The sequence below is a fragment of the Elephantulus edwardii genome, unplaced genomic scaffold (genome assembly GCF_000299155.1).
Source record: "Elephantulus edwardii isolate Elephantulus edwardi_28Jun2011 unplaced genomic scaffold, EleEdw1.0 scaffold00153, whole genome shotgun sequence".
Taxonomy (NCBI): domain Eukaryota; kingdom Metazoa; phylum Chordata; class Mammalia; order Macroscelidea; family Macroscelididae; genus Elephantulus; species Elephantulus edwardii.
The window spans coordinates 2,792,130-2,805,583 of NW_006399903.1; the positions used below are offsets into that span (position 1 = coordinate 2,792,130).

At 48.7% G+C, this 13,454-nt stretch overlaps 1 protein-coding gene across 1 annotated transcript in view; it reads left to right on the forward strand.

The window, feature by feature from the left end:
* The window catches only part of TRIO (trio Rho guanine nucleotide exchange factor), a 404,313-nt gene that overhangs the window by 176,044 nt on the left and 214,815 nt on the right, over positions 1–13,454 (forward strand). The window contains exons 11-12 of the mRNA XM_006895017.1: positions 6,338–6,460; positions 9,864–10,055. Of these exons, the coding sequence (XP_006895079.1) occupies positions 6,338–6,460; positions 9,864–10,055 (315 nt within the window). The remainder of the gene's footprint in view (positions 1–6,337; positions 6,461–9,863; positions 10,056–13,454) is intronic.

The following is a 13,454-nucleotide window of genomic DNA, read 5'->3' on the forward strand; positions in this document are numbered from 1 at the left end:
GGTTTAGGGCTGTTGTACATAGGGTCGCTATGAGTGGCAAACGACTCGACAGCACATAACAACAACAACAATCTCTATTCATTTGTTGATGAGCACTTAGATTGTTTCCAACTATTATTTTAATAAAGTATTCAGTTGGAATTTGGAACTTACACGGTCACCTATGAATTATTTTGTTGTACGTTGGAAATAAATTTCACCTGACAATTTCATTTCTCTCTGAAGCTACCATTGCTAAAAGCAAAATGCATCAGTGTAATTCAGGGCAATTGGTTCATAGATTCGTCAAGAAAAAAGGTAGTTATTTGTATATGGGAACCCTGGTGACACAGTGGTTGAAGAGTGCGATTTGGTCCCACCAGCCACTCTGCAGGAGGAAGATGGGGATAATCCGCTTCCTTGAAACTTCACACCTTGGAAATTCTGCCCACCGTTCATTCTGCACTTTTGAGTCCCATTTTAAGTCAGCTCTGTCCCAGTGGGTATTAATAAAAACCCTGAATATTAAGTAGTGGATCTCTGTATAGAAAATGATGTTGTTTTTATTGGTAGGTGCTGTCGAGTTGACTCATAATGACCCTGTGCATGAACCCCGAGGTGTCCTGTGCCGTCCTTACCCTCCCTGACACCCTTGCTGTGGTCACTGTGTCATTCCATCTCATTAAGGGTCTTCCTGTCTTCCGCAGACCCTCCATATTTCCAAGCATAATGTCCCTTTCCAAGGAATAACCTCTCTTAAGACATGCCCAAAGTAATTGAGGCTAAGCTTTCACCATCCTTTGTCTCCAAGGAGCACTCTGGTTTCACTTTTCCCGAGACACATCTGTCTGGTCTTTTGGCAGTCCATGGGATGTCCAGTACTTTTCTCCAGTACCACAGTTCACAGACCTCAGTTCTTCTCATCCTTATTTCTTGTCCAGCTCTTCCGTGCATACTAGGTGATTGAAAAAACTATGGTTTGAATCAGGCATACCTTATTCTTTAAACTGACATCATTGCTCTTTAGGATTTTGTAAAGGTCCCTGACAGCAGACTTTCCCAATGCTATCTGTCTTTTGTTCTCCTGACTGCTGGGACCAAGTAAGATGAAATTGTTGTCTCTTCTCCACCTATCGTGATACTGCCCATTGTCCAGTGGTAAGGATTTTTTTGTCGTCTTCATGTTGAGATGCAATCCATATTGAAGACTGTAGTCCTTGATCTTATGCAGCAAGTGCTTCAGGTATTTCCCCCCTCACTTTAAGCATGTAAGTTTGTATCATGTACATAGCACAGTGTGTTGATGAGTCTTCCTCCAATCCTGACAGCACATTCTTCAGAAAGTCCAGCTTCTCAAATGATTTGCTCAACATATAAATTAAATAGGTATGGAGAAAGGATACAGCCCTTTGTAATATATAAAATGATGTCGCAGGAAGGCTGCTGGAGACTGGCAGACTCTGTGTTGTGAGGGTAGAAGGCATCTCAGAGCAGAGGCTGGTGAATAATTGATGACTCGTCTGAATTCACTTTTGCTGCTCATAGAAGTCCCACTGTGTCAAAGGGCATTTACCCAGTAGCCTAATGTTCTGAAACGAGAGAGAGCCTCTTTCCTTGCATGCCCAGGGTCCCTGCCAGCTGTGTCCACTGAAGCAGAGACTACAGGTGAACTTAGAGATTCCGGCTAGAAGTGGAGAACGGGGCCGATTTCCTGGGTTCACGGCAACCCTCCCGTTTGACAGCTGTGCTTTTTAAGTCAAGGCTTGTGAGCCCTGCTGGCCTCTGGCTCCACGTGTGAGCCCTTCAGTGCATGTCTGCTCCAAGGCTCATATGTGTAGTAGCTTTCAGTTACTAGATGATCAGAATATTGTTCAGCCTCATGAGTTAAGTACCTGGGTCTTCCGCTTCTCTCTCATTACAAAGAGATGGATCTGTAGATTCCTTGCTCCTCTGACATGCTGATGCCGAGGCTGAGAGCTGTAATCTGTAATGGAAGAGCTGACCCATCAGCTTACAGCTGACCATGACCTTTGGGCTGCTCTTGAAGGGTTCTGGTGTTTCACGGATGCACTCCAGTCCATCCTGCTCTCTGTACCTGCGCTCAGCAGGTGCCTGGCCTTCCCAGCACGGTGCTCTGCCTGAGAGCCCGGTATCTCGGATGGTGTCAGTGTTTATCCCTTGACAAAGTCTGGGAGGAAGGCAGGGAGTCCAGGCCAGCCTTCTTGCGACCGGAGTTAAGATCACAAATAGAGATTATGAGTTGTCAAGGAATTGGCTGGTATAACAGACTGGTGGAACCCCTGATTGAAGAAGGCTTATGCATCGAATTGAAAGATTTCACTAGCTGGTCTTTAAAATTTTACCAGGAAAGGGAAAAGTACTGTATTTTAAAAAAATGCACGTTTATATAAAAGAAAAAATTCTGCATTTCTTTATGTGTATTCTGTGCATGTAAGTAGCACACATCATGGGTTTCATGCACGCAGATCACATACCTATTCAATCTGTATGTGGAGCAAATTATTCAAGAGGCTGAACTCTCTTAAGAGAAATGTGGCACCAGGATTGGAGGGAGACTCATCAATAACCTGCGTTATGCAGATGGCACAACCTTACTCGCTGAAAGTGAGTGGGACTTGAAGCACTTGTTGCAGAAGATCAAAGAATACAGTCTTCAATATGGACTGCATGTCAATTTACAGTAAAACAAAGATTCTCACCACTGGACTAATAGGCAACATCATGATGGATGGAGAAGCGATTGAAACCGTCAACAGCTTTATCTTAACTTGGATCCACATTAACATCCTTAGTACTGGTATTCAGGAAATCAGGAGACGTATTGCACTTGGAAAGGCTACAGTTAGGAACCTCTCCAAATTATTAAGGCATAATGGTGTCAGTTTGAGGACTAAGGTGCATCTGATTCAGGCCGTGTTCTTTCCAGTCACTTGCTATACATCTGAGAGCTGGACAGTGAATAGAGATGATAGAAGAATTGATGCCTTTGATCTGTGTTGTTGGAGAACAACACTGAACATCATCCCCTGGACTTCTGAAAGAACAAATATGTCTTGGAGAGGGTGCAGCCAGAGTGTTCTTTGGACGCAAAGATGATGAGGCTTTGCCTCACATACTTAAGGCATGTGGGTAGGGGAAGAATACCTTGGAGAAGGACAAGATGCTTGTAATGGTGGAGGGTCAGCAAAAGAAAGGAAGACGCTCAACCAGGTGAATTGACACGGTGACTGCTGTAATGGGCTCTGATGTATCAGGAAGTATGAAAATGGCACAGGATAGGACGGGGCTCAGATCTGTTGTTCGTAGAGTTACTGTGCATCGTACTCAACTTGACGACAGCTCACAACCGCCCTTTCTACCAAGTCATGTTCATCTTTTACTTTATGAGATTGTGTCCTTGTTTGTGGTCTCTACTGAAACAGAAGGGTTTGGTTTGTTGCTCCTTCTTTTTTTGTTTTTACACTTGAGAGATACACAGAATACCGTATGGTTAGAGTTGAAGCAGTTTTCTTGCCGGCAGGTGGCCCAGCTGTGCCATGGGGACCCTGTAGCCTGCACCACCCAGCATCCTAGAGGTGGGAGGAAGCTACCATGGGCTGTGGGCTGAAATCCATGGCTTTCACTGTTTCCTTCCGTATATCCATGTGGTTGCTTTGAATTAACTCTTGGGGCTCTGGTGGCTTAGTGGTAAGGAGCTGCCCTGCCAACCCAAAGGTGCAGGGTTTGAATCCACCAGCTGTTCTGTGGCAGAAAGATGGGCCGTCTCCTCCCGGGCGATCTACTGCCTTTGAAAACCTGCTGGAGGATCAACCTTGGGTCAGCTCTGACTTTGACACACAGCAACACACAGCAGCAGTGTTACAGTGGGAGTGTCTGTTTCACACCCCAACAATAAGACATTTAGCACAGACGACATCAAAGACAGTGCCCACTAGTTATCCCCAGCATCGAGAAGGTGAGGACTGCGGGAACAGGTGTAAGATGGGCCTGTCTGATCCTTGTCTGTGTGCACGGGGACCCAGGTGACATGCGGAAGAGATTTCAGGAGGCCACTCAGCTCATAACACCATATCGGGAGGAACAGTGGCTGATGAGACCCCATGGACAGACAGCATGGTGGACTCAGCTTGGATCTTCATCTCATGTGACTGGGGGCGATTGGCACATTGGTGGGGCCAGTGGCAGAAGTGACCTCTGTAAGGAGATGGGGGCGTGGCTGTGGCCGAGCACCGTTCTGAGGCTTCACCCACCTCCCCAGTGTCTGCGCCTCCTTCCTCGGCTCTGGCTCCTTCTCCACGAGTGCTGAGAAACCCCTGCAGAGGTCACTCACAGATTGTTCCATGTGCTTGCCTGCTCACACTGGTAAATAAACCCTGACCAGCGTGGACCCAGATCGCTGTGCTTCTGAGAGCTGGATGGTAGCGATAAGGATGACAGAAGAATTCATGCCTTGAGCCTTTGGTGTTGGAGAGGAGTACTGAACATCCCATGGACCACCAAGAGAACAAACAGTTACATCTTGGAAAAGATGCAGCCAGCGTGTTTCTTGGAGGCATATTACTACTAGGTCTGTTCCTTAGAGAGGGCCAGCACGTTTGGAAAGGCGATGGGTCGGTGAAAGAAAGACCCTCAACCAGGTGGATTGACACAGTGACTGCAGCAGTGGGTTGAAGAATGTCAGAGATCGTGAGGGTGGCACAGGATAGGACAGGGTTCACATCTGCTCTTCACAGTCCTGCCCACACTTGACAGCACCTGACAGGAACAAGAAGTGTGGACCCGAAGACTGACCGTGGCGCTGCAGAGGCCATGCCGGAGTCGTTCTGCACAGACCTCTCTGCCTTTCTGTACACCATCTACAGCCAACAAGGGCAGGGATCCTTCGACCTGCAAGCAAGGGCCCCCCTTTTATTTTGCAGTAGGGCAGACCCATGGCTGGTCAGCCTCCAGGTGGCCCTCCAATCTGTGTTCCAGGCTTGTTCTTTTAGAACTGGATTGGATTGCTCTGTGTGCATGGTTGCCATGGTTACTGACAATGGTTTGTGAGTCAGCGCGCTGTAGTCTGGGCAGCACTCACTCGAGCACATCTATTTAAATATTTCTCCAGCCTGAGTTTTTAGGGTTTCAGTAAAGACTGCACTGACTTAGTGGTTTTGGACAGTGGTTAAATACGCAGCTGCTAACCAGAGGCTCATCGGATTGAAACCACCAGTGGCTCTACAGGAGAAGTATGTGGCTGTCTCCCTCCAGAATGCTGTGGAGCCTTGGAAATCCTGTGAAGCGGCCCTGCTCTGTCCTGTAGGATCTTGGAGTTAGAACTGACTCGGCAGCAGTGGGATTTTTTGGGAAAAAAATTTAGTTTATGTGTCTTCAGTCTCCATCGGAAAGAGACCTGTATGTATTTGCTGTAGGGAAAATACCTTGCTAGTTGTCAGTGTTCTGTGATTTTTTTTTTTTAAAGTCATAGTTGTATCATGTGCTTGTGCCCATTTGTCTTTAATGCAGTCAGCTTTAATTGGGGATTTTGAAATACTCAAACTTCTGGACTATTTGGTTTTCATACTATCTTAGTTTGTGGAATAATGGTCCCCAAAGGTCAGAACTGAGACATGAGTGTGTGTTTTGTTTTTATAAGGATTGACGACGTGCTTTAAGTCTTCTAAAGGTGAAATATAAAACAAAAATTAAATCCTTCCTTTTATTTTTAAATACAATTTTTATTTTGTCATTTTAACAAAAGTTTATAGAAAAGTTAGATTTTCATCCATTCATTGTTGCACATTTTACCCCCTCTCCTTTCTTTCCCCCTCCCCAAGCTTTTTTCCCCCACTAGTTTATTTACAAAATTCTAATACAAATTCAAACAAATTCTTTCCATTTTCCTCACCACCACCACCCCCCCCCCCCGCCAATCCATCAGATTGTACAACCCAATGAATAATTTCCTCTTCCCCCTGTAAAAGTAACTCCTTACTTAAATGTGACTCACGTGCATTGTGAAGCTCAGAGTCTTAGGAAAATGATCGGCTAAAAGGCTTTTCTGAACGTTGGGAATCATGATCTTCTATAAAACTTGGTCATAAATAAAACGAGGTTCAATTTTATAATTACAGCATACAGCATTTCTGCATAAAGAACTGTCTGCTTATAAAGCCCTGGTTCTGATCCTAGCAGGAAAGCGGGTAGGGGCTGTAATTATCAGACATGTGAGGTCACTGTGCAGGTCCTTCTCCACACGTTTGCTCGTTTTTGACAGTTGGGATGAGAGTGTCTTCAGCGCTGGGATGCTGCCCAGGCAAGAACGTTGTCTCATGGCCTGTCTCCCTCTCTGCTGCAGGTGTTGGACTGGATCGAGAACCACGGAGAAGCATTTCTGAGCAAGCACACGGGGGTGGGCAAGTCTCTGCACCGGGCCCGAGCTCTGCAGAAACGTCATGAAGACTTTGAAGAGGTGGCCCAGGTAAGGCCCTGGCTCTCACGCCTGTCTCCTGTGTTCCGTGTGGCTGGTGGGAGACAGTGTCCGACCACATCTGCAGTGACAGTGCCCCCTCTAACTGTGTGTAGGAGTCTCAGGGGGGGCTGCCCTCAGGCGGGAAAGCAGACGTGGTCGGTCAACCCTTTGGTAAGATGTGATGCTTTCAGAATCCGGGGGGCCTTGGCCCTCATCTGTTTCGTCTCAAGAGAGAAACTAACTTGCTCACACATCCTGTGGGTCTCTTTCAGAATATAAAAAGCAGAAAGTGTTTGTGGTTTTCATCACTTGACGCTTTAGAAGATCCATACCCGGCTCTTCCCACTTTGGGATTGGCTGGTGCTGCCTCCTGTTTAGGGTTGGGTTCTGTGGATTTTTGGGACGGGGGGGGGGAGTATCCCAGGAGTGATGCTGGTCCACCCAGCCCACTCAGTCAAGTGGCACGTGACTGTCATAACCTATGGGGTTATGACCTTGATCCCTGGGTCTCAAGGCTCTCTGAGGTGTCTCTGCCAGTTTCTATACAGTTAACTTTTTCTCTCTTTGTAATTAAACCCAGCTCTCTGCTGTCAGGTTGCTTCTGTGACTTTCTCTTGGGTTCCAAGACTGCATGTCTGTAGGGTAGGAAATAGCCCATCCTTCCCCCTTTCAGGAGCTGGTGGATTCGAACTAACAGCCTTTTGGTTAGTGGCCTGATATTTTACACTCTTTGCCACTGTATTACCCTTTCTCCTTCCTAGGAAGTAGGTATTTTGTGGGGTGGTGCTTTGGCATTCTATAGCTATCCTGTCTTTCCTGTGGTTTGGTTTCTTTATTTCTGTGTGGACATATGGTTTCCTGTTACGTGTGCTGGGTTGGACCCCCTTCCTGGCGCAAGCTGTTCGAGGCTCAGCTCCCTCCGGTCTGTTCAGCGGGCACCTCTGCACGCTGCCGCCCGTGTCCTGGTGCAGTCACACTGTGCTTACGCACCACTTAACCTTTCCTCTCACTGCCTTCCCAGGACACCCAGATGGCTCATGTCCTGACCCTACCCTGCCCTGGAGAGGGTACTTCTCCAGGGAGCCCTCATTCCTGTTAGAAAGAGTGGGTGCGGATTGTGCAGGCCCGTCAGTGCACCCCAGAAGTGTGTGAGAGAGATTACATGCACAGCCGTGGGCATTTATTGTTAAAACCACAAGTTCTTACCAGCATCTCAGTACCCATCCAGTGCCAGAGTTTCCTCAATCTCTCCTCCTGTCTTTCCACACTTAAAACGCCCTTCTCCAGAATGAGATACCTGGCTCCCATTGCATTCTGACAGATTCCCCTAGAAAGTTGGGATGTTCACCCAGCTCCTGCCTAGACCCCTCCTCCTCTTGCTCGGACTCCCACTTTTTGTGCCACTTCTGCACTGCGGGACCCTGACATCACTCCTTTAGCTCTGACTTCCCACAGGGACACTGTCACCCCCTCAGGCTGAGTCCCCACAGGGTCACCCTTATCACACCCTCAGGCTCAGTCCCCACAGGGTCACCCTTATCACCCCCTCAGGCTCAGTCCCCACAGGGTCACCCTTATCACCCCCTCAGGCTGTCTCCTCACTTTCACCGCCTCAGCTGTGCCTCCTCACTGTGCCATCCTCACCCCCTCAGGTTGACTCGCTCCCGAGAACCCTGTTATCTCCTCAGGTTCTTATTTCCCACAGGGAGGCCCTCCTCACCTCACTCAGAGTCTGACTCCCTACAAGAACACCGTCACCTCTCAGGTTGTGACTCCCTCCAGGGGCACGCTGATCACCCCCTGAAACTGACTTCCCCCAGGTACACCCTCATTACGCCTGAGACTGTGACTTCCACCAGGGACAGCCTTATTACCCTCTCAGGCTGTGAAACACACACACACACACACACACACACACACACACACACCGTGACAGCATCATCACCCCTGAGACTGTGAGTCCCTCTAGGGACACTGTGACCGTTTCAGGCTGTGACTCCCCCCAGGGACACCCTCATCAGCCCCTGAGACTGACTCCCCACAGGAACAGTGTCACCCTTTCAGGCTGTGACTCATCACAGGAACACCTTCATCAGCCCTTTAGGCTGTGGCTCTCCACAGGGACACTGTCACCCCCTCGGGCTGTGACTTCTCACAGGGACACCTCCTCACCCCCTGAGGCTGTCATGGCCCGAAGGGTCACCTCCTCACCCCCTGGGCACCAGCTAGCCTGCAGCGAGGCTCCTCTGCGCTGCTTAGGGAGGAGACGGCCGAGAAGGGGAAGCAGTGCATCCCGCCTGCTCTCGTTTCTGCCCTTGGCTGCTCCACACCCACCGGGCAGTGCTTGGCCAGCGCTTTCTGTTAGCAGGACCAACCTCTAGCATATTTGATTATTGGAGTCGCCCACTCGCAGCTTCTGATGTATGGAAAATGAAAATGGCATAGTTGGCAGAGCCTCTCTGACAACTATGTTTCCACTTGGCTTGCAGCTCTTTAGGACTTCAGATCCTTTAGAGCCGGCTGGAATTCCCTTGCCCTCACATGTGTGTGGCCTGAAATGGAACAAAGCTAAGTGCAGAGTAGAGAGTTCTGGTGGCCTAGGCGGTAGCGAGCCGTGCTGCTCACCTCTCTGGCTGTTCGAATCCCCCACCATCCCCAAGGAAGGAGGATGGGCAGTGTTCTCTGACAGCCTGCTAGAGAGTCAGCTGGGAGGCGGCTCGGGCTCCAGCAGCGAGTTTAGGGTTTGTGCAGAGTGACAAGTAGGTAGGAACGTGAGGAGAACCGTGTGTGTGTTTGTGTGTGTCTGTGTCTGCGTGTGTGTATGTATGTTTGCATGAGGGGTGTGTGTGTGTGTGTGTGTGTGTAGCCCTGAGTGTTTGTGTAGAATGATTAGTAAGTAGTTAGGAACATGAGAGACAAGTGGGTGTGTGGGGGTGTGTGTGTGTGTATCTGTTTGTGTCTGTGTCTCTGCAGCTCAGCACTGTAGCCTGCACTTAGGGAATTGTCAGACAGCGTGTGTCATACTGAAAGACAGAACTGGAACTCCTGTCCCCTTGGCCCAGGGAGCAGGGAAGCAGGCACTCATGGCCACGGGCTGTCTCTGGGAGCGCGGTGGCACCGATCCAAAGGCCCCGCACGAGTAGGGGTGGTAGCCCACAGATTGCGGCTTTAGGTGTTTGAGGGCTGGGCCACCAGGGTCCAGGGTTAAGGCGTGATGAGGGCAGAGGCTGCTGACAGAGGAGCACTGCGTGCCAAGGACTGGCTCTCCCCGCTGCGTTTCTTGCTGTTTGGTTTAAGGAAATGATACCCCGCTGACTGGGAGGCTGTCTCCCCGCTGACCGGGAGGCCGTCTCTGCGGCCCGCCCGGCCTGTGCTGTGTTCACCCTCTCTCTCTGCACTTTGTCTCGGGCAGAACACCTACACCAATGCGGACAAACTCCTAGAAGCGGCCGAGCAGCTGGCGCAGACTGGCGAGTGTGACCCAGAAGAGATTTACCAGGCTGCCCACCAGCTGGAAGACCGGATCCAAGACTTCGTGCGGCGCGTGGAGCAGCGCAAGATCTTGCTGGACATGTCGGTGTCCTTCCACACCCACGTCAAGGAGGTAAGGCGTCCGCAAGGTGATACGCTCCCTGGGCCGGCAAGGCTTTGTGAGCTCCTGGACCTGGGTCTGGACTTTGTCGTGATGTGAGAAAGGGGAACAGTGGTGCTGGTGAGGAAGACTGCCAGCCATCAGCAGGCAGGACGTGAGCTGGCCTTTTCAGGGGCCTTTCTCACTGCTGGGGTGCACACAGAGCTTTGCTGAAAGGGTGCTGGCAAGGGGTGCCCAGGTGAGGTGTGGAACAAGGTTGCAAACGAGTACAGTGACCAACTGGACGAGATCTTTCGAGATGAGCTCCTTGTCCGTCCCAGAGGGAGCCTACACAGTCAAGTCACAGCTGCGCAGTTTCTGTTTGTTGGCCTGTCGTGTGGTGACCTTCAAGATTGTCTCTGATTTCATGAAACCTCAGACTGCCCAGAATATAGATCAAAACGAGTGTTACATTCTGTTGTATTTGATAGCGGCAGTAAAGAGTAGAGTGAGGGAAGCCAGTGTGGTCCAGCGTCTGTGTTCACGCCACATCTCTGCTCTACCCACAACCGTGGTGAAGCAGCCAGCGATAAAGGAGACCGTGGTACTGGGCGTGTGAAAAACAGGTGCTAATCAGACTCTGCCTACGGATGTTCTTGGTAGAAGTCATGCCAGGTTTTATTAAGAGAAGTGTTATAGATAGCTCTGGGTGGGGGAAAGAAATAGAGATACAGAAATTTTCAGAAAAAACTTTTTATGAGTTCTGTACATTTTGCATCTTATGTCTGCACTGGGTAGTGTGCTGAGGGAAAGAAAAGTTGGTCACTTCCTAAAAGACCTAGATCTTAATACAGTTTAGTAATCCCAGTGTCCCTGGTGGACTGCTCTCCCCATCAGGGATATTGAGGTTAAATGCCTGAAAAGTGTGCAGTAGTAACAGGACAGGATGAAGAATCTGGAGGGTCGGCTGCCTGGAGGGACGTGCAAAGGGACAGGGTTTGGCTTTCTGTTTGAAACCGTCGAGGGTGGTTGGCTTTGGTGAGCGCGTGTGCCACACGGTGTCTGGTCTGGCACCATCTGCATGAGCTTTCATATTTGTGGTTATTTTTCGGTTTACCTGGTCAGTCCCTCTCAGTTCCCCTCCTTGTCACAGATTCTCTGCCACACATGGGGTCCTTTCAGATGGTCTTACCCGGTGACCTGTCCAGAGTGAACAGCTGTGCAGAGAGAGCAAGCCAGAGTCTCGCCCTGCTCTCTGCTCAGGAATGTTCTGCTGTAGCTCTTCTCAAACAGACTCAGATCAAAGATCAGGAAGTTGATTTTAAGGAGATCCACTCAAAGGCAAGGAACTTCAGCCCAGTGGTGAGGCCTCGGGCAGCCAGTCCCTGAACAGATCATTTGTAACCTGAAAGTTTGTACCTTCAAACTTTCTGCCCTGAAACCAAGTCCACTTTAGTCTATGTGACATGCTCTCTGAGACTCAGGAAAAGATTTGTTTGTTTTTGAAGCATCAACGACAGCTTTTTGAAAGGAAATATCTTACAGTAAACACAGTGTAGTTAACCAGACCGCAGAGCCTCGTCTTCTAAGGAAAAGAAAACTAAAGTTCCACTGCCGTTGAGTTGATGCTGACTTGTTGACTCTGGAGGACAGAGAGGAACTAGGCCCTTAGGTTTTCCAAGGTTGCAGTCCTTGTCCTGGGAAATGACTGGCATTTGAATTGCCTTTTCTGGTGACTAGCCAAGCCCTTAACCACTGTGCCCTTTGGCTCCTTTGTCTTGTCAGTAGACTTGGAAATGACTTAAATGTGTGTTTTCACTGACTGAGCTGTCGGAACCTGTGAGTGAGTTTATAGACCCTGGAGTCTGGAACTTTGATTTGATGGTTAAATGGGTAACTCTTGACAGCACCCTTTTCTTTACATATGAAAGGTACCTGGTATAGCTGGGAATCCAGCGTGTTTGCCCAGGAGTTTTTTTTGATGAGGACACCCCAAAGTGCTGCAGAAGCCGGCACGGACTCAGTGACTTGGACACCATCGGACGGTGCCCGATCGTTCTCCTCCATATGCTGGACTGCATTTTTTTAATTAAATTTTATTAATTTTAATGAACATTTACAGAGATTTTGGGTTTCCATTCATTCATTGTTGCACTATTTTCTCTGCCCGTCTCCCCAGTGCGTTCCTCTTTTCCCCCCCCCCTTGAAAGTCTGTGGGGTTTTTTTGCTTGTTTTTTATTAAATTAATTTATTTATTTTTCATTTCAGTGAACATCTACAGAGATTTTGGAATTCCATTCATTCATTGTTGCACCCTTCTCCCCGCCCCCCCCCCTCCTTGCAAAGCAAAAGAAAAACTCCCTCATTGGTACACAGTCTCCCCCACACCTCCCCCAGTCCCACCCCCAACCCCAAATATAATCCACTTTGCAACCCTCATTCTGTACTCTTACGATAAACATACTGCCCTATAATAATATACTTTTAAACTATTCTCTCCTCCATAGACTTCAAGGCCATAAACATATTTCATCCAGTGGTGCCACTGTTGTGGAATGAGGCTGATACGGGGTGGGGGTAAGACTGAGAAAAACTGGACTGCATTTTGAGCCTCACCATGTTCTGGGTTGATCTGTTCTTCTCCTAACCCACCCCAATCTGTCCTTGCTCCCCTTTCTCTGTGCAACACAAAACCCTAAAATCCCAGGAGCACCAATTAGACTAGCTGTTAGAAAGAATGCTTCTTCACTCAACTCGCATGCCCTGGAGCTGATTGCTTAGAAGAGAATAGACTGGATTAGTTGAAAATTAAATTAAAAGTCAGACTAAGGCCATGATGAGGAAGCCAGGCTAATTGGATACTTATTTGCATAAGGTCATTAAATATTTAAGCATATCCAATGAAGTTAGGCATAGAGTTTCCTTATCCAAATTGCTGCTTCTTAGGGTATCATACAATTTAAAATCTCACCTGTGAACGAGCTAGAAATAACTTGTGTTTTCCATTTTGGCACAGATGAGCCTTCCACACCGCAGTGTTCCCAGAGGGTCTGAATTCGCACCTTCTGTGGAGTGAATCACTTTCCAGCTGTAAATGTTTGTCTTCCAGGGGAGCAAACAAGGCACTCTCTTAGCTGCTCACCCTGCAAAGGCTTCTAGACCGGCTTTTCCCTTCAGGAAGTGTCCAGAGGCGAGAGGGCAGTGGTCAGGCCCTGTCACAGACAAGCACTTAGGCTCCGCAGCCGGATCCCTCTCCTAATCCCTCCCTGAATGCAGTTCCCTTATACCTAGGCGAGAAAAGAGAAGAGTTGTTTCACAGGAGACAAAATGTTTGTACATTGAGTTTAGATGTGCAACTGATGCCTTGGAAATTTCATTTTAGCCCCAACTCTGTCCTTACATACAGACTAGAAAGCACTCAGGGTTTCCACT